Source organism: Micromys minutus (genome assembly GCF_963924665.1).
Source record: "Micromys minutus genome assembly, chromosome: 11".
Lineage (NCBI taxonomy): Eukaryota > Metazoa > Chordata > Mammalia > Rodentia > Muridae > Micromys > Micromys minutus.
Window position 1 is genome coordinate 14017766 of NC_137980.1, and position 22250 is coordinate 14040015.

Here is a 22250-nt window from a genome sequence, read left to right on the forward strand (position 1 = left end):
AAAACAAAGAAAGAAATCAGTTATTGGTGTTGCTGAAGTTTCATGCTCAAATGGCAAATCATTTATGAAATAACAATAATCTTAAGTGTTACTAAAATGGTCTGACTTCGACTTATATAAACAAAAAGAAAGCTGAGTCTTGGTAGCAGCGTCCTATGTAACCACACCCTAATATGTATGGAATGAAATCTTAAGTGTATTAGTGTCCTAGAATTCTCATGTTGAGGAACTATGTGCAAAAAATTGACATCAACATTCCTGGACCAAGCTGAAGCTTCAAGATGAAAACGCTAATCCTAATGGTATTTTCTGGATCAGAGGAAGAAATAAGCACTTGGACATCCCAGAAAATGACCCAAAGATTCGTCACAGCAAACTGTGGTAGGGTAACTACTCTGACAGAGGAGCCACACAATGGTGTGTCTTTTTCATGGTGCATACAGACTCCAGACTGCACAGAGGAACCATTCTAGGAAAGAGAAGATGAGAAACAGAAGTCTTGTGTAGTGTCTACAGGGGGATTTATAACTCATAAAAGAACAAACCTGCTAAAACAGTGACTGATTTAATCAAAAGCTCCAAGTTTTGAAAAGAGAAATCAACAAAGCTTTAAAGTTTTCCACTGAAACTCAGCAATGCCAAATCAATGTCACCAGGTTGTCTGCTAAGAAATAAAATGTTTAGCCAACCAAGCCCAACTTATTAGTTGAGTTTTATGCACAATGTCAAGAACCAAAATGGCTAATGACTCTCTCCGTAGCCGCCTCATTAGATTTATGACATTGTTTATATATTTAAAAACGTCAGGGCAATTTTTGGAGACTCTGGGTTATTACTCCTTGATTTAGAAAGTAAATATTTCAGAATCACTTCAGCTTCAAAAAGGCAAATATAAGGTCCCAAGAATAAAGCAGTCAGATCCAAAGGAGTCATCAAAGATCTTAGTCTCAGACATTAAATCAAAGCAAAGGAAGAATAACAGAAGAATCAAAGCTTGGAGGGAAAAAAGAGATCAGCTACTAAGCAGATCTTTAAATCTCAGAGAGAGAGAAAAAAGACACTACTGTTCGGTCATGTCAAACACTTAAGTGGTTTCTCAAGTCTGCCTCTGTATAGAATCGCACATGCCTTAGACTTCATCACATCTCAAACACAGCCAACTACTGACCACATCCACACCTAGAACAAAATCTTACCATGATGTTACAAAACCAACAAACAAAAATCTCTCTTTTGAAGTCCATACATCTTTAAAGTAATTCACGCTGTAGTAAATTTGCCAAATATCTTCACTTGGCAACTGCAAAGCCATTTGTGGCACTCAGGGGTTCCTGTTCTGGAATGTAAAAGAAGGTCAAATACACATGTTTCAAATTGCATGCTTTATTTCAGTGCTCAGGTAGAAAAGAATAGATGTAGCCACAAAGACCACAAGCGCAAGACTACAAGTGCAAACAGCCCCAGGGCTCTCCCTTGCCAGCTTGATGTGTCTTTTATTTTTGAAGACCTGACCTTCTTTCTCTAGCAAGTCATTCTGCATTAGCCCAACTGTGGAACCCAGACAGCATCAGAGCAATGAGCAGTGTGCCTGCCCTCCACATCACAGACCTGCCCCCCACATCACAGACCTGCCCCCACATCACAGACCTGCCCCCCACATCACAGACCTGCCCCCCACATCACAGACCTGCCCCCGAAGACTAGTGTTTGTTGCCATCTCAGAACTACTTAGAAGATGAGAAAGGAAAAGAAATGAAGTATTTTGTAATTAATACCTTTTTCTTTCAACCCTGACCTCACATTATTCTATTTTCATCTTTGAAGAGAGAGAGAGAGAGAAGGAGAGAGAGAAGAAAAACTGAGCAGAGAAAGAAGATAAGGAAGAGAAGAACAGTTTGGATCCCAAGCACCTAATGAAATGCACAACATCCTTAGTCATCAGTGAAATGCAAATCAAAACAACCCTGAGATTCCACCTCACACCAGTCAGAATGGCTAAGATCAAAACCTCAGGAGGCAGCAGAGACTGAAGGAAAGGCCATCCAGAGACTGCCCCACCTGGGGATTCAGCCTATATGTAGCCACCAAACCCAAACAATATTGCTGATGCCTGGAAGTGCATGCTCACAGGAGCCTGAAATAGCTGTCTCCTGAGAGGCTCTGCCAGGACATAACCAATACAGAGGCGGATGCTCATAGCCAACCATAGAATTGGGAACGGGGTCCTTAATGGAGGGGTTAGAAGAAGAATTGAAGGAGGTTTGCAACTTCATAAGAACAGTAATACCAACCAACCAGAGCTCCCAGAGATTAAACCACTATCCAAAGAGTACACATGGATGGACCCCTGGCTCCAGCTGCACATGGAGCAGAGGATGGCCATGCTAGGCATCAATGGAAGGAGAAGGAGAATCTTTTGGTCCTGACAAGGCTTTGGGGAGGTGAGAGAGGGTGGGTGGGTGAACACTCTTATAAAAATAGGGGGAGGGGTAATAAAATAGGGGATATGAAGGGAAATTCAGGAAATGAGATAACATTTGAAATGTAAATAAATATATCCAATAAAATCAGAGGGAAAAAGAATTCCTAAAGTTAAAAGAAAAAAAACCCAAAACCAAACAAACAGCCTGATGTTGGATCTTGACTTCTGTTTACTCGTTGCCAAGCTGGGCTGATGGTTCCTGACTAAGTCACTGCAGATGATATAAAAGATAAGCATGCAAAGCACTTTAGCACCGAACAGTGGTCCTTACAAGGTAGGGAAACCAGGGAAGTTTCCAGAAAGAAAGGGACGCAAGAAACCATCGAGGACCATTCTTTGTTCTGTTTTGATTAAGCCAACCTTGAGGTTCCGGATCACCTGCTGAAAACTAAGCAAATTCATTTATTTCACTTAACATGAACGTGCCCCCCCCCCATCCTCCTCTTTCATCTCAAGGTCCACATTAGCCCCTGTGCAGGTAGCAGAAACCTCACAGAAAATAACTTGAGTTGCTAAGTATCTGCATGCAGTACATACACCATGAGGTGTGGCCAAGTTTGGAGTAGGATTAATGAGACACATGGTCCCCAGTGTCCCAGGGGAAGTGGGAGGGAGACAGCAGACATTTGGGAGAGGGGAAGGCTTGTCAGATGCACTGGAAGAAGATACTCTGGGACTGAGTTTTGCTTTGAAATATCAGAAAGGCGAGAGGAGGACCTGAGCATGAAGGCGACATGAAAGCTCTGCACTGAGCAGTTTTATGTGAACTTGTCACAGTCCAGAGTCATTTGGGAAGAGGGGACCTCAACCGAGAAAAAGTTTGACCCATAGGCAGGTCTGCAGTGCATTTACTTGATTGACAGGTGATGTGGGAGGGCCCAAGGCACTATAGGGAGTATCATTTCAGCATTGGTGGCCTTTGGCACCACAGGCTGAACAAGCCATGGTAGGCAAGCTAGTAAGCAGCATCTTCCATGGCCTCTGCATCAGTTCCTGCCTCCACCTTCCTGCCTTCCCTGGATGATGGATTTGATCTATAAGGTGAAATCAACAAACCCTTTCCTCCCTGGGTCATTTGGTCAGGGTTTTTTAATCAAAGTAATAGAAGCTATAACCTAGACAGCATCCCAGGTTGGGGAGAAGATACGCAAAAGAAAAGACAAAACAAAACAAAACAAACAATCAAACAGCAAGAACATGCAGGAACAGAGGAACTGGACTTGAATCAAGTAAAACAGAAAAAGAAAAGTGTCCTCCTTCAGATTTCTCACTCCTATTCAAGAGACATGGAGAGGTGTTTACAGTCCTGGTATTAGTTAGGAGAAAATAAGCCACGTTTTCCGATTTCTGAAGTTAGAGTTTCTTACTGCCATTTTCAACAATGGGACTGCACCTGAGGGGTGAAGGCCAGGAATTACAAAGGGGGAGGGGGTGCCACTGGGCACATAACCAGTCTGTCACTCTTCGCTGTGTGACCTTATGCAAGCAAACTAACCTCCCAAGCCTCTCTTTCCATATATGCAGATCAGGGAGTGTAAACATTTAACAAATGCTTCCCTAATTGAGAAGCACTTAGTAATGGGTATGCAGGAAAGAAATCCCTGTCTACTGTCACTGTTTATGTCTGTTACTTTGTCTTTAACTGTAACGGAATCATGGGGAGTACAAGGAGGTACCAAGGTGAGACCACAATGACTAGTTCCTCCAGAAATGGCAGCCATCATGAGCCCCATCCATAGGCAGACCTGACCCACACCTGGCTTGGTGAATGGCCTCCATCCACTCTTTCCCAGCCTGCTCCTCCTCACAGCGCAGCTCCAGTGGTTTCTGACCTTCGTGTCCAAAAAGGACAGTGAAGTAATACTGCAAAGAAAAAGAAAGCACAAAAGGGTTACAGCTTTGCTTTTCAAGAGCAGAAACGTAATAACCCAGTATTTGCCTACGAGAGGTATAAACTTAACGAAATCTACCAGTATAGTGTAAATCATATCTCAAAATGTAATAGCGTGCCTGGTCCAGCCAGGAATGTCTTCCCACCTTGGCCGTGACAGCGTGCATTTTAACACCCCTTAGTAGCACGCAGCCCACTGCCCTATTGTACTACGTATTTTTGTTTAAGAACAAAGCGAACATTGCACCAATTTGCTAATGACGAATAAAAAGTTAAAGCTAACAAGAAAACCTTTCCAGAAGTTTTCATTATGGACCATGTGGTAAAGCAGTAGTGGACAGGAGTCTACTCCACTGAACCTACTACCCAACCTATGCTATATCCAGACTCCATTCTGGGAAATGCTGTGGCTAGAACTGCATTTAACTTCTGCCTTTGCCTCTTCTGCAGCCTTAGCAAGCAACATCGACAAATACATTTAGCATGGGAAGGAAATACAGTCGCCACCCTGGCAGTAAGTCACAATCAGAGCCTCTTTCTGGTGAGTTCCATCTAATCTCTTGTTGGATAGAAGCAAAAAGGAAGAAACTATTTTATCAGGATTAAAGTTATTTCTCCCGTTTGAACCTTGTTTCTAATCACCCTAAGCTGGAAACAATGCAGATATCCTCTCAGGAGTGAGTGAATAGACAAACTCTGGTACACCTTCTAAATGGAACACTGCTCATCAGTAATAAAGAAACAATTCTTGATAAAGGCATCAACATGAGTATTTCTCAAAAGTATCGATAACATTAAGAAGTCGGCCTCAAAGGGCTACATTCTGGAGGACTGGAGAGCCAACACAAAGGTTAAGATTGCATTGTTCTTGCAAAAATATCTGATTCACTTCCCAGTGCCCATGCTAGGCTGTCTGTAACCTGCCTGTCACTCCAGTCCCAGTGAAGACAACAGTCTCTTCAGGCCTCTGAGGGCACCAGCACATGCACACACATGTACACACATGTAAACACATGTACACACATGCCCACACACACTTAAAATACAAAAATTTTTAACATTTTATACTCTGTAATTTCCTTTATATGATACCATTGAAAGAGTAGCAGAAGACAAACCACTTTTCCTTGGGGGCCAGGGATACCACAAGAACTTTTTCAGGGATCTCCCTTCATCCCCTGTAGCCTCTCAAAACCCCCAGATTGTTGGCCTATGGATATAGATCAAAATGTCCTTAGGAATCATTTTGTTACTATGTTCTTTTATTAGGTTGACAGTGCAGGTTTCCCCCTCTGTGGTCTCAGATTCTTAGCTCTTTAATAGAGCCAGGAAGGGGTTCATTTCACGGAGTTGTCCTTACATTCAATCAGAAAGTGGTTGCTTACTGTCATGACATATGTGTCACTATTGCACAAGTGTATCTTGCAGACAGGTAATTGTCACAGGTCACAGGATTTGTAGATGGGTATTATTAATGATTATCTTTGTCCTCTAGTAGCAGGCCGAGTTTCTTCCATGACGATGAATGTTAATCAGTAGGGATAAAGCTTCTAGTAGGGCACCAGACTGACTTCTCCATTTTGAATGACATAAGTAAATGTACTGACTAGTTTTATATCAATCTGACACAAGCTAGAGTCATCAGAGAGGAGGAAGCCTCAACTGAGAAAATTCTTCTATAAGGTGAGCTGTGGGCAAGCATGTATGATATTTTCTTAATTAATGATTGATGTGGAAGGATCCAGCCCATTATGGGTGGTGTCATCCCTGGGCTGGTGGTCCAAGGTTCTAATAGAAAGCAGGCTGAGTAAGCCAGGAGGAATAAGCCAGCACGCATTCCTCCATGGCCTCTGCATCAACTCCTGCCTCCAGGTTCCTGCCCTGTTTGAGTTCCTGTCCTAACTTCCTCTGATGATAAACAATGTGGAAGAGGAAGCCAAATAAACCCTTTCCTCCCCAGCTTATTTTTTTGGTCACAGTGTCTCATTCCAGAGATAGAAACCCTAAGTCATTTCTTCATCAACAGGGCCTTACCATCAGGTTGTGGAGAGCAACCAATAACCTTGACAAATGTGTCTTCTAGATACAACAGAATTGATGCATATAAGAATTTACAGAGACTATGGGACCGTGCACGGGATTACACTGTCCCAGCACAGAGAAGAGAAAGTGAATTTGAAGTCTCGCCCCTAGCCAAGAAGCCATTTGTAACTGATACTCCTGAGAAAGAGAAAATCCATTTTCCCTAATAGGGTGTCACTGTGTATGTCAAGTACTCGCCAGGGCAGGCCTCATGCCCAAGGTAGCTGGCCAACATGCCAACTCCATGGGGGTGTTTTGTTTTGTTTTGGGCATGTTTTGTCTTATTGGCTTTTCTGTTTTGATTTTCATCTTAGGGTTTGGTTTGTTTGTTGAGACAGAGAACATGAAGCAGGTAGAGAGGTAGGTAGAGAAGGTCTGGGAGGAGTTGGGAGAGGAGAAGAACGTCAATGCCTATTTTAAGAACGGTTTTGGTTTTGTTGTAGTCTCAGCTACTGCGGATTAGCAACAAAGTTGCTCCAGAGCCAGTCTCTGTCTACCCTGTCTCAGCTGCTGAGGATTAGCAACAATGTTGCTCCTGAGCCCTGTCACTGTGTCCCTAGTCTCAGCTGCTGAGGATTAGGAACAATGTTGCTTCAAGGTATCCCACCCTCAGGGATGGGATGTTACAGCCTGAAGCCTGATTCTTATCTCAATTCATTCTTCAATGGCTGCCCAGGGATTTGTCCCACATAGTCGCTAATATCCTGGCTACTCTGCTGGTAGTGGAGTTTTCTGGCCAAACACTTTGGTTTTGCCTAGCAGAAAGTATTGTAGGATACTTTTAACCATCAACTTTTTTTGTGTGCGTGTGATCATATACATCATCTTAATTTTTATGCCATTTTATTCTTCACTGGTGTTTACAGAAGGGGCAGACAAGAATGTTATGATCATTTCTAGTGTATGAACTTCCTACACTTTCCTAAGGTTAATTACCAAAAAAATAAAACAAAACTAGCAAGCAAACAAAAATTACAGCCATGTTTCTAAAAAGAGACCATGTGAAAGGGAAGCAGACACATCTTTTAAGGGGATGAGGGACTGGGCAGCGAAGAGAAACTGCCAATGTGCTTAGAGATTTTACTGTTTGCTTACGTATTTGGCTAGTGGGCTTTATTTCTAGAGCAGCTTAGAGTTGGGTGAAACTCTTATCATCACAAAGCAGAAGAGGCTCCTGTCTTGTACATACAGGGATGTCCATGGCACTATATGTTGTTCTTATTAACCCAATTCACATTAGGGTTTGCTCTTTGTGCTGTGGATGCTGGATTTTGACAAATGCGCCACATGGCCTACTTAATATTACAGTGTTTTCTTTTAGGTAGATAAAATGGTCTGGTATTAGATAGCCTTGTGAATAAACTCAGAACAATTGAATTGTAAAACAGACAATGTTGGGGTAGAATTTCTATTTCAGTTTTTTTTTTTTTATGAGAAAAATTGCAGCAAAAACAAAGGAGGGAGACACACAGATACAGTGTCATTGGTTTACCTGTTTCTAGTCATTCTCATCCATTCAAAACATCTTTCCCAAGAGTTTTGAGCTTGAATAGGTTGGTTCGACTTTTTGATCTGTCATTTACTGACAGTCATTGATGGAGCTGATGCTGTCGGTAATCCTTTGAAGGATAAAAAGTTAACCCAACCCGTCCTTAAAACCTATCTTCAAGCCCTTAAACAAACATGACCTTTCAAACCATTCCTTAGGGGCAGAGGAACCCCTGACCTGGATTCCTGCTTGTACAGCCCTGCTGACAACGCTACTGATTGTGGCAGCTGCTGTGGGGATTTGCCTGTTCTTCTAACCAAACTTTTCCTCTCCCCTTTTAGCACTGTTCTCCTGGCTACCTGTTGCTTTCCTATTGGCATGCACATTTGAGGTATTGAGAGAGTAACAGACATACTTAGGGTCATGAATTCTAAAGCATAAACACTCTGATATGGGTATATGTAGAAACCCAAGCTCGGACACAGAGCATTGCCTTTGCCAGCGAGACAAAAGACCACTGTGTGTGTGTAGAAGCTAGAGAAAAGTTTTAGTGGTTAGGACTGACTACTCTTCTTGGAGAGGACCTGAGCTTGCTTCTCATGAACTGTAGCTCACAACTGTCCAAACTGCAGTTTCAGGGGAACCTGATGCTTTTGATCTTTATAGGTGACTATACACATACACACAGAGAAGGGGTGGGAGGAGAGAGAGAACTGAAATATGAAAGTAAATATTGAGAAAGAATGTCCTGTGGGCAGGCTCAATAAAAAGCAGTTTGAAGCTCTTATAAGACCACCAGAAAGACTTAATAATAAAATAATGCACCTTCTTCAGTGGCCAGGAGACAGAGCACCAGTTTAAGCAAAACAGAAAAGGAAAGAGACAGAAGGGTGGAAGAGACAGATGGTGGGAGAAAGGCTGGGAGGGAGAGAGAAAGGCCGTTTAACCAAATAGACGAGCTTGCATGGGCAGAGACCTCCAGCTCTAACTAACCTGAGATGGTTTTGTGCTTCCAACGGCCTTGCCATGACACCATTGAAGTCACAAGCAACAGCTGCTGCCCATACTGGAATGTGAGAATTATGTAATAATGGCTTCCCAGCATTCATGGAAGCTATGATGTCTTTAACTTAGGTTCAGCAGCTGCCTCAAGACAGCAAGCAGAAACCAGACCCATATGACCAGGTGAGGCATGGAATGACCTTGTTCAACTCAGAAGGGAGATAAGCGAGAATCTGTTTTGACCCTTGTTCACTTAAGTTCATGAGGGGTTACATGGACAGTCACCAGATTCTAGGCATCTGGGATCCCCCTGTTCCCAGGAAACTATGTGTGCTGAGGTCCACCCTGCCACCTTCTTGGTAGTGAGAGTGGAGCATTCTCCTGGCTCAGGTTCGTGGGAGGGTTCCCAGCAGGTGACTCACACAAGTTCCGGTGTTTTCTTTCCAAGTTGATATCTGGCCAGTTTAGACTCTCAAAGGCCTGGGAGCTGCAAGCCAGGGGGTTGAAAGAAAAACACTCATTTGGAGATGGAACTTCCAGCAAAAGAGAAAGAAAGGATGGCGAGTGCTTTATCCTAGAAATTGGCTACGTCTTAGTGTGCTAGACTGAGCTTGGGGAACCAGCAAGCTCAGACCAGATACACCAGCAGCTTGTAGCACAAAGAGAAGCACAAAGGTCCAAGACCTCCATGGTGCCAAGGACACAAAAGAGATGATCAGCGGATCTAGGTTCACTGTGAGAATAATTGCATTTAGATTCTCTGCTTCTTCATAGGCCTCCACTGCTGTGGAACCCAAGGGGCCATCCCTAAAGACTATACTTTAACACCTGGCTACACACTGAGGAAGCCATGGTGGTTCCACTTCGGAAAGACACAGTAGGGGGTAGGGAAGAGTAAAACAGGGCCACTGGGGACTGAGGCACAGTAAAAGTCTGTTTTTGTTCCCAGAGCTTCAACCAGTAATGGGGTAGCTTTTTGTTTACACTGAGCCATCTGAGGCCATGAAACTAATTACCAACACAGACTGTCTGGGAAGAAAACGTGACCGGAGAACTCTGTGTGACATTAGAACAGTTGGACAGTGTGCTGGGCATATCAAGACCCTCTCTTCTAGAAAGCAGCTCTAGAAGAGAGAAAGAACCAGGTCTGTCACCTACCTCCCTCATGCCAGATCTCATCCAGTGTGACAGCTGTTCTTTAAAAAAAAACAAAAAACTAAAACCACCAGTTCAAAGATCTTATTAACTTCCTGTATCGGAGATGGACTTGAATCTCATGTTATTAAACAGAAAAACACACTGACTCCATTGCTCCTTAGGCTCTCTGTGAATGCAGCTGAGGACTGAGGACACTGGATATGTCTGGGATAAAGGCCATGACACTTCCCTGGACAGTGCTGCTCCTGGATCTTAAACTCTGGTGCAGGCAGAGGATGGAATGCCAGAAACTCGGGAGACAAACCTGATGAGAGGCCTCTGAGCAGGAGCAGTACTGGATTTAACATTAGATCTAATAAAAGCCCATTGAAATTTAAGGGAAAGGAATGGATAGTCAGTAAAAGAACAAGTTGGTAGCTCGAAGGGCAATCTTCTAAGGGTTGGCACTTGGTTAGCTTCTTAGAGTCAGCGACCAAGTCAGGAGAAGCACTCAGTGGCCGGGCCTGGTCTAGCTAAGGGTTGTATATCGCCTCCTAGACTGTTGCACCTGGGAACCCAATTTAAAGACAGACAGCCAGTCCCATTGGCAGAGTATGTGCAAAGGTTAAATCATGGTGCAGGCACAGAAAAGATGGGAAGAGCAGCAAAGTGCAGCATCCACTTCCCAAAGTTGGCTTAGATCTAACATAGGCCTGCAGAGCTGTCCACTGGCTTGTCTCATCCTTGCCAGCCTTGACCCCTTCTTCTCTGACGCTACCACTGTGCTGTGTGTGTATGCACACACCCACACCTACGCCCTCAAACACACACACACACACACACACACACACACACATACACACACACCCTATAGTTAGTGAAGAAATACAAGGCATATCTAACATCCTTGCTTCAGACAGCAGTCTACCGTGATCAGTTGCAATACTATATAGTCACAAAATCATAACCAATTATGACTATAAGGGAAACAATACTGCTAGGTTATCAAACAGCATTAGGATGGTTGAGAACTACTGCTCTGTGTTGGCCAGGCTGACCTCAAACTCAAGAGGTCAACCTGCCCCTGCCTCCTGAGTGCTGGAATTAAAAATATGTTACCACCCTAGCTATTTAATCCTTTTAAAAAACTATACATAGGCCTACGTGATATTGCTTATCCATAGGAAATGAATGATTCTGATGTAAATAATGACGTTCAGGTTAAGATGGAAAAGTACATTGGAAGATTTCTTTAAGACGTATGGCAGGTTTCTTTAAAACCGAAGCTTCTTTACACACATTGTTACACCACTGTCCCCCTGATCCACAGCTTTGCTTTCTGAGGTTCCACATACCCCTGATAGTCTGAAAACACTAAATGAAAAAAAGCAACCCATAAATAAGTGATTCACCTGTATTGAACTGCTTGCCATTCTGAGCTCTGTGAGGACATTGCACATGGTCCAGCATCCTTCCAGGATATGAGTCATAGTCCAGGCACAGCCTCCCCATACACAACCCACCTACCTACTGGTTACTCAGTAGCCCTTGGATTATCAGATAGACTGTTGCATCCCCCACAGTACTTGGTGACTCTTATTATTAATTAATTCAGCAAAGTAGAAAAGAAGGAAGGATGGCAATTTGAAAATGCCAAAGGGAATTGCAATGTAGGTCCTCATTACAAACTTACACATGGATGATAATGTGGGTTTTCAGGTAGTACAAATACTCTTTCTATTTCTCAGTGTTTCATTGAGCCAATGCTTAGATAACGTATAGGTAATGCCAACCTTCTCTGCAGCCACTGGCCCCTCCGGGGATGGGTGATCAAGGTCTGAAAAGAACAGACTGACCTGTGGCCCTCACCCATGCTGTCAGGCTGCTGGGTTTGTAGGTCACAAGCTAGGGAATAAAGAAATGGTTGCCTTCTCAGCTCTCTCTGGGCCTGCCTTATCTGAACATATGTAGGTCTACTAACCCATTACAAAGTAACTGAAGTCTTAGGCAGGGGCTAAACGCAGAGATTCCAACATGTCAGGTCTGACCACTGTCTTCAATAAATGTAATGATGAGAAGGCCGGGAAGGATTTTGATTATATGGCCATTCTGCAAAGATGGTGGGCAAATGTTTCTGTCTGCCTTCATGATGCTGCTATGAATTTGGAATTTAATCAGAAGAACTAGATCAGGGAGCAAGAACAAATCTTAAGCAGCATTGGTCAAAGTGTAATCTAGTTGATGATTATCTCTGTTGCATTCTGTAAGGTGGCCCTGAAAGAGTCCTCATCACCAAGAAAACACTCAGTTTCTGGGAAGCAATTGTTTGGGAGTGATGTTATCAGGGGTAATGGCTATGGTGGTTCAAATAAGAATGGCTCATACTTCTGAGTTCTTAGTCACCAGGAAGTGGAATTATTTGAAGTGATTAGAAAGGATTAGCAGATGTGGTCTTGGTAAGAGTACTTGTGGCCTTGTTGCAGAAGGCATGTCACTGGAAGTAGCTTTGAAGTTTCAAAAGCTACACCTTCTGCCAGTAAATAAGGATGTAGTTCTCAGCTGCTTCTCCAGCATAGTGTCTGCCTTGCCATGATTCTTGCCATGAAGATAATGGACTAAGCCTCTGAAACTGTGAGCAAACCCGAAATTTAATGCTTTATGTTATGAGTTGTCTTAGTTATGGTAACCCTTCACACAATAGAATAGTGACTGAGACAGTGGTTGCCATTCTGAGCTCTGTGAGGCTCTCTTGCTCCAGGAATCCATGGTAACTGCAGAATTCAGACAATGATAGAACTTTCAGGAGGGCTTGAAATAAGACAGGGAAAAGCTGGCCGTAAGTTCCTTCTATAACGATTACCTTTGCATCTTTAACTCTGAAAGGGGGTGAAATAGGTTAGGTGTCAAGTTGTAAAAGGGTCCTCGTTCAATATTAGCATGCCTATGTGCAGAGCTGAATGGGAGTCTGACTCTGAGGAAGTTCACTCTACTGCTCTGCTGCTTCTGTCCCAGGTGGATATCACCGCCCTGGCCTGTTTTCTTTCTCCACCACCCGGTACAAACTTATCAAGCAGGTTCATACATTAAATTCTCAATCCATAAACCCTACACACAATAAGATTACAACCAATGGACAAAGATACAAACTGCCTTTCTATATGAGATTTAAAAAAAAGACCCATAGAAACCGTTAGAAATAATAATAACAACCTTATCAAGCTAGAGATGCACCAAGAGAAACATCCACATCTCCGTTCCTCCCAGAATCCTGCCTCCTTCCATCTCTTCTGCTCTTCCAGATTCTTTTTCTACCTACCTCTCCACTGCCCAATTATTATCTTAACATCAACCTACAGCTGTGTGTATCACACTTTTAGTTACTTTGTGAACCCAAATGAGCCAGTTTCAGCAAAGTTTCCAAGTGTTCATCATAACAGTACCACAGCCATGCTTTGTAACATGGTGAAGCCCTTGGCCCTCTCAGGCACTTGAGTCTGGCCTTTCTGTTTGTTCCCCAGGAATTTGAAAAACCCCATTTATTAGACCTTCCTAGCCCAGGGCATGTATTTCTTTCAGCAGCCCAATCAAAGAGCCTTTGTGTTTTCAGGATATGGGGACGTGCAGAGGCCATGGACAACAATTCTCTAGCCTAGGTTCAGAAGTGGTAATGAAGAGTCAGAGTGCTCTTCTTTCAATGTAAGACCTCTTCTCTGTTTTCATTTCCCCCTTCTTCCTATAACTACTTGTAAAATAAAATGAAATCTGTCTTTAAATATTTGCTATGCTGATGAAGCTGAGCGATTTTCCCTTTACTTACGTTGACTCTGATGACTTTAACCTTCACATATCTCAAAACATACCCTAGCTGGCAGCTACTTCCAAATGAACTGGAGCACTGAATGTGTTTCTGGCATATCTGACCCTTCCTAGTATTTTGTCCTGGTTGCTAGAATCACATATGTCTCGCTCTATGAATCTGATCAGCTGCTACCCTAAAAGACTGAATGTAAGCAAGATGAGAGAAGATAAGCTAAAAGTCACATGGAGGCTCCCTTTAAAAGAGGAAATCTCAGCCTTACTGTTCACGGCCTATCAAGATGTCCTTGCAAAGGACCTTCTCTGCCTATCACATGCACTGACAATTGCTCAGGCTGGAATGGAAGAAGGAGAAAAACTAATTATTCCTTTGCTTCAGTGTGTACTTCAATAGTCCAGAATCATTTTATTTCTTTACCAGAGTTGTATCACATGGGCACTTTCAGCACCAAAGAAAATTTCATATTACTTTCTTTGGTAAAACTGTGTGTGTATGTGTGTGTGTGTGTGTGTGTGTGTGTGTGTGTGTGTGTGTGTTTAAAGAAGATATCAAATTACTCAACTTTTCACCAAATCATAGTGAAACTTAACCTGCTCTGACATATTAAGAAGTAGATAGGACATTTAGAAGTGAATTGATCTATTTATGAGATAATGAACAGATAGTTTAATAAGTTAGCTCAATAGTATATCTGTGATTAAAATGGCACCTTGAATTAGTTTCCTGGACATGCCCTAAGTCATGTGATGATCTAAGCTAGAGTGAAACTCAGTCAAACAATATCCTCACCAGATTCACTTTCTGTCCTGTGCTCACAACTTGGGACTTCCGGGTCTTCATACAGAAGGCTAAATAAACCCTTACTGAACTCCACCCAATCTGTGGGACTGAATTATAGAAACAGAAAATATGCCTGAGATGTAAGTGTTAATTTTATGAGCGCTACACCCAAGCTTTATAAATGCATTGCTTGGACTGAACCCAGGGTGCTTGTATTTAATATCCCTAGGCCTAGGCCTGAAAGCTTCCAGCCTCCATACAATCTAATATTCTTCAAACTCTGACCTTGAAGGCTTCAGCTTCCAACCTTCATCTGATAACCTAGGCCTAGAATGTTTTAGCCTCCAAGACTTAATGCTGAATACATTTATTCTTTCTAGCTCTTTCTGAACTTTGGCTGGCTAGTTCAACTCAGCTATTCTGAATCAAATTCCTTTCCAGGCTGACTGACTCAAATTGGCTTCTCTCAGCTTCTGACTAAATTGCTCTTCTTAGAAAAACTGCCTCTGAACTCCATGAACTGAAACTGACTGTACTAACTACACAAACAGGTCAGAATAAAACTGTACCAAATTCAACTGCATTCAACAGAAGCATACCAAACTCAACTGAACTCCACTCTCTCCCTGCACTGTTTTTAAGTGGTCTCTTTTTCCTGACTGTTCTTATGGGAGTTGGGTGCATCCTAACTCTGACTCATTCTGTCAAATCTTTCTCTGATTCATCATTTTGTCTGCCTCTCAATTAGAATTAGACATCACTGTTTGGGATTAAAGGTATGTATTAAAGTCATGTCTGTATTCCAGCCAGAGGGATTAAAGGTATGTATTAAGGACATGTCTATATTCTATTGGGATCACACAGACCTAGGCCTTTGGATGTGATCCCTTGCCAGATAAACCATATTATTGAATTAAATTTTTTTATACAGGGGGCTGGAGAGATGCCTCAGTGGTTAAGATAATTAATTGGTCTTCCAAAGGTCTTGAGGTCAATTTTCAGCAACCACATGGTGTCTCACAACCATCTGTAATGGGACCTGTTGCCCTTTTCTGGTGTGTCTGAAGATAACTACAGTGTACTCACATATATAAAATGAATAAATTTTAAATTAAAAAAACATTCTTCTTGTAGAAGTCTTGTAGAAAGATCTCTGTGATGCTAAAGGTTTCCCTTTATCCTGATTAATTCACTTCTTTTAGAAAGGCCAAAAATGAGCTTGGTCTATGAAAGTATAAATTGAATGAAATGTGATTTTTTTTCTTCTTAAAGCCAACTTTGTCATGAATACCATCACTCAGTTCAAAAGGCCTCTACACATTCACCCTAGACTCTGAGAAGATAGTATTTTAATTTAAGGGACCCCAGATAATAATGTGGAACTCTTAGGACTTTTTTCCTGACTTGAGAGAACAATGTAAATGACAGTACATTTTCCTTTGTGCTAAATTTTATCTTGGGCCAAACAAAGGCCACATACCTTTCCTACCAATACTAAAGGTGTAGTTGAAATATGACAACACACACCAAAGTGCTTTGAAAACCTGATATGTCTCATCATCACTGTAGAGGTGCAGCAGTGGTTTGAACACACCTCAGACACTCTTACCCCCAGATTGTCTAGGACACTGTATTCCTTCTAGAGCTGTGAAGCAGAAACTGCAGCATTTCTGCCTTCCTAAGGTAAAAGAACTAGAGCATGGAGAAAAAAAATGTCAGAGTTGCAGTTCAACCACAAATAAACATACAAGGTCCTTGGTAACTAAGGAAAGGCCATATTGTTCCTAATAGTGCCTATGGCTTATCAACTGCCTTATAAACTTTTTGACAGGTGTTCAATGTCCATAATGAATTATTTCTAGTTCTTCAAAAGCCTTAGAGAATAATTGTATTATGAAGCATCAGTAACACAGAGTTTGTACTCTAGCAACAGAAACCAGCATATAGAATAGAAATTTGAAACTATGGGTAAGACAAAGCATTATTACGTATAAGATACACATAAATGCAGCCATATCAGCATTTATAAACTGCTTTAAATGTTATCATTTAGAAAACACATTTTAGTGGATGTAACTTCAATTTAGCAACCAGTTTAAGAGCACATTTAATTGTCTCCTGTGGTGGTTTCTATCACAAGTGAAAAAGTCCATTCACTCTAGCTTCTAAATCTCAAACAACAACTGAATCAAATTAAACTGTGTTTATGGGAGAGTGAACAGGATAATAAGAGGTCAGAAAACCTGTCACTTTAAGAATGGCCAAAAGCTCTTGCTATATTCAGCTTCTCTTCGAGTCTTTGAAAGATTATTATATAACTATTGGCACAGAGAAATGTTCCCTGACTGAGGAGGAATGAGCTCTCAGCCTGCTGAAATGTACAGAAAGAAGAATGCCAAGTTCAGTGGCTTAGGTCATCATCTTGAACTTCTATGTTTGTTAAATTCTCATAAAAGCACCTGTCTTTCATTTCTATTACCACCTCAGACAGGGACAAATGTTGTTGAAGATAAATAACGGTTAATCTGTGTGTTGACTTTCACCCATTCCCAGCATCCTCATTGGTTTATTTAGGAAGAGACATCTGGTCAACCTCAGAGCCACTGATGGAACAGCCTTGTATGTTTAGTCACCATTGTCACTTTTATCCTACATTAAAACAACTAAACTGTTTTTTTATGTGAAGCCCATAGAATCCCAGATTCTTCTGTGTTGCTCTGGGACCTCTAGTCTCACTGTCTAAAGGAGGAGATCACCAAAATCACCAAATATTTTCACCTCTTCATGTTCTTATTTCAACTTTTGGTTTTGTTTTTATTTGCCAAGTACATTCTCAGTTACAGGTGGGGCCAAGTACAATAAGGACATATGCTGTCAACACCTGTGGTAGTTAGTGCCACTGAGCAGAAGGACAACTAAGCAAGTGTTGCTGAAAACATATGCAAGGTGCTGTGACAAGTAAGGACTAAGATGATGCTGAGAAAGTTGGGAAAGATAAATACGGATTATGGGACAGGTTCTCCAGCCGTGTAACTTAATGTCAGAGATTTGAAAGGACTTTCTGAAAAATGAGTGCCTTGATCAATAGACTATGTCTCTATTTCTGATACATTTTTTTTACTTGAGGGGGCTACAAATGCCCCTATATGCCTATAGAAGTCAGAGGATAACTTTCAGGAGTTTGTTCTCTCCTTTCATCATGTGACCCCAGGAGTGAAACTCAGATCTTTGGGGTTAGTGGTAAGCAACCTTATCCACTGAGCTATCTAACTGGTCTGGCTATCTTTCCATTTCTAACACAGATAGTTAAAAATAAAACCTGACATCTCTACAACCTTTCATTACCAAAATTCTTTAGTGGCCAAGACACAATTTATATTTGTATTCTCAAGGTATATAATAGTGGATGTATTGAAATGCAAAAATAATATTTAAAAATGATGCCTAGACCATGGTTCTGTCTTTAGTTTTTAATACTTCAGTTTTTACTATATAATGCCTTCCCAAATGGAAATAAAGAAAAATGTAAGTCTAAATTAAAAAGTAGTGTCTGACTTTTGTAAATGTATATGCATGTGTGCCTGGGTACATTTAGTGTGTTGGTGCATATAGAGACCAGAAAAAAACATCAGATGCCCTGGAAGGGAAGTTATACGTGGCTGTCAATCGCCTAATTGTGTGCTGGGGAAAAAAATTGGGTCCTCTGCAGGACCTGCAAGTGCTCTTAAACACTGAGCCATAATCTCTCAAGCCCCATGGATAGGCAACATACGTTATAATTTGCCTGGTTTAAGTTATAAATCACTGGGTAAATTTGCCAAATGAATTTGGAAACATCATAGCACTGAAGACTTTTAACCAGAACTTCAATTAGTTAAATTACAAAAATGACAGAAAGACCCCCTTTAAAACAAAGAGATAATGTGAAAGAACTGATTTTTAAAGTATGTGTAAGACATGTAAGTTCCTGAATTCGATTCTTAGCCAAAAGGGTGAGAAAAGGAAGAAGAGGGAAATGAGGAGAAGGAAAAGAGGCAAGAAAAATGGAAGAAAGGGGAGAAAGGAGGGGGGGATGGTTAAGACAATTTCACCAAATTACAACCTTTTCAAACTAAAACTTATAGTTGAGCAATGTCATAACTTGGTCGGTTGAAATAAGAGTGGTATGATCCTTGTGAAAGAGTCTCAATTTGTAGCTTGGGCTATAAAATACTCTCATTTTCTTCAGGGTTCTACACCAATGGAATAACTAGAAATGGACATTAGGATTTATAGACACAACTCTTTCCATTATCATTAACAGTAAAAATGTCCAATAATGGTGACAAATGAGGGAACTCTGGGACATTTAAACCACAGCACTCTGAGCGATTAAATTAGTAATTGTGCCCCTAGTTTCCTTTAAGGATAGGGCCTGATGTTACTTAGACTAGACTTAATCACCTGGGCTCAAGAGATTTTTCTACCTCAGTCTCCACAGCAACTGGAGTTAAAACCAAACACCATCATGCCCAACCTCTCTAAGAATTTTGAGAATTCTCCTAAGAATATAACCTATTTTAAACAAACATAAAACCCACTTGTGGAAAAGGGCATTTGCACATTTTAGTTCATGCCTACCACAGACAGATAAACTTTACATATTATTTTAAATATTTGAAGAATAAAAGACACCTTAAGGGAGGGTAGAAACAGTGAGGAGTTGTTGGGACACAAGGTGTTTGACAACTGAACCATAGTGTACACCTATCAGGTCAGTAAGAAAATAGAAGCAGACAAAGTGGATAAAATCAAATGTTATAACACAGAGCACAGGACTTTCCACAGACAAAAGCATTCTCAGCATCACTGAAACTTAGGCAGAACCCAACTTGAACACTGTAATGCTTACCTATTGTACTGGGTACCACAAAAATAGCTTTATAATATTCCAGAGAAGCATATGTTGGGAAAGGAACACTACCAGTGAAAAGACCTTGATAAAGCCAACTGAGAAGAGTCATGAAGAAACACTGATTTTTTTCCCATAAATTTCTGGTAACATTAATTGCTAAGTGGGTTTTATCATGCTAATCTACTGAAGAACAATTATAAATGTAAACAAACACAGCACATACATAACACAACGTGTATGATACGTGTATAACTGAGGTGATATATGTAACTGTTTGACGACAAAAGTGAAAGGGAGACTTGACTTTTGAACAGAACTATAACTGTGATCATCATCCATACGGTCTTTACATGTGGGTGTGCCACAGTTTAGGTGGGTGGCACAGAAATAAGTCGAGCACAAAGCCACAGTTTTACTGGTTTGAAGAGTAACTGCAAACAGAATTAAGAGTTTTATCATCATGGAAATTACAGGACAGAAGGAGAGATGAAAGGCACAGAAAGGATGCGGCAAGTTCTGCACACAGCCTTTGGCTCACACCTTTCCCTGGGCCTCAAACTGTGTGTGCAAACTCTTAGAAGCATGACAGAAAACAACCCCAGAGAGCTGGAAAATCGTAAGACTGTAGCTGTTCATGAGAGAGAAGGCAGCGCGGGCATTGCACCTGCCCACGCACACTGTCTGCTTACATTAAAAGAAATTGTCTTTAAAGGAAAGCAATGGAATTGAGTGTGGCTATAACCTTCAATACGTTTATCACACACTAGCAAGTTATCCACCATGTGGTCAACAATAAATAAGACAAAAGATTAACATGATGAGAAGCTATGACCCAGATGTCAGAATAAGTAGACAGGGCTTCCACCTATTAAAAATACATGAAAAGAGAAGCAGGTATAACTGATTCATAGATGAGAGTTACTTTATAAGACAAAATGGAAAAGTTAAATATATATATATATTTATATTTAACATATAACATATATATATATATATATATATATATATATATATATATATAACGTTTTTTGCTTTATTTTCTGGGTTCTTTGAAGATGGATAGTTCTGAGATGAGGTCTCTCTACGTAGTCATCTAAATTAGCCTAGAATTTTACAATCCCCGCTTCTGTCTCCTAAGTGCAGGGATTACAAAGTCCCCCTCCAAATGAAAAGTTTTAAACTTGAAAACAGCACATCTGAGGTGGAAATCTACCTGAAGCACTATCACAGCTCAGAAAGCTTTTCCGAGTGAGAGTAAATGAAGCAACCCTGCTACAGGGAAGCCGGCCGATCAGGTTGAGGCAGGCTTGCTCCACAGCAAGGCTCTGTCTGCATTGACATTGTGTGTATTAGTCCGCACACTTCATGGTACTATTGGCTGGAGCATCCTTAGAAGAAATGTCTATAGTGCCAACAAGTAGCCACTACCTTTGTCCCCATGCTCTTTGTCTATATTCCCATTGATGTTAGCACGAGGAAAGTCAACCTAGTGATAACAACAGTTTGTCTCAGTTGTGCTATGCCTAGTAAGCTATCTGACACAACAAAAAAAAAAGTACTTCAGGGAAAAAAGAGTCAAAGTCTCCTAAAGGTCTATGGGTGCTGCAGATGTTGTCACACATGGGTCCCCTCCATGTGTCTGCCCATGCCTGGGCTTCCACTTCCATTGTTGTCCCAAACCTAATCTTTTTATTTCCAGATCATGGAGCCAGCCAGGCCATTTACCACCACCCATGAGACTGTATCCGGTTGAACCTAGGGCCACTTCTCCTTTTACACGAGAGGTGCACAAGATCATGCCCTGACCAATGGGAAGACGTTCCGAGTCACAATCTTGCTATCCCACACTGAGATGATTCATCTACCCAAGCTTAGACTCTTTCTTCCCCATTGTCTGACTTTCAAGAACTCACAAGATCTCACACATACAGACGTTTGTACAACTCTGGTGCGTGCTCTGGAGGGGAAGAGTAAACTATGTCCAAGTGGTTGCACTTCAGGCTGCAGTGATGAGCCCTTAGGCATAATAACCCAGAGACCTAAGTGTGGGCCATTTCAGGAAGAGCATTTCCCTTGACTTCAGGCACTGACAGAAGCTTCTAGAAGCTGTCTTATAAGTACTCTCTGCAGCTAGACAGCTACTCCTCCCTGAAGGGCAGATCTGACTGGTCTGATCAAAAGATAAAAACAGTGAAGGGGTAATCCAAACTACAGTTGGCCAAACCTCACATGTAAATATATCACGTGTAGAATACCAATGCAATGCAAAATTCTTTAGCAAGGAAAATGTAACTATGTAACTATGGCTTCGTATAATGACATGGGTAAGTACCTCACAAATTGTCATTAATTGTATAAAAAATTTTAGCTTAATTGTGGGAAACCCTGGCAGATACTATCTAAGCCCAGTAGAAAACACGGAGGAACTTAAATCTAGAATAAGGTGAAAAGCCAAAGGGACAACATCATGATTAGTAAAGGACACAGAGAGCTTTGTAGGAATCTTGTTTCTTCTGAAATCTCAAGTAATAATAAAAAGAAACATTTCTCATAACGTCATTGTCAGAAATGACAGCAAATGCCTATAATACTAATACATGGATGAACAAACAAGAAGATGATGAGTTCAAGTCCAACCTGAGCCATGGAAAGAGATGTTCTGTCTCAACCACAGAT

General features: G+C 41.4%; 1 protein-coding gene across 2 annotated transcripts in view; it reads right to left on the minus strand.

The window, feature by feature from the left end:
- Positions 1–22250, minus strand: part of RASGRF2 (Ras protein specific guanine nucleotide releasing factor 2) — a gene marked incomplete at its 5' end in the record, with an annotated part of 201360 nt that overhangs the window by 135349 nt on the left and 43761 nt on the right. For both annotated transcript variants that reach the window (XM_080925252.1, XM_080925251.1), the window contains one exon: positions 4239–4345. In XM_080925252.1, the coding sequence (XP_080781378.1) occupies positions 4239–4345 (107 nt within the window). The remainder of the gene's footprint in view (positions 1–4238; positions 4346–22250) is intronic.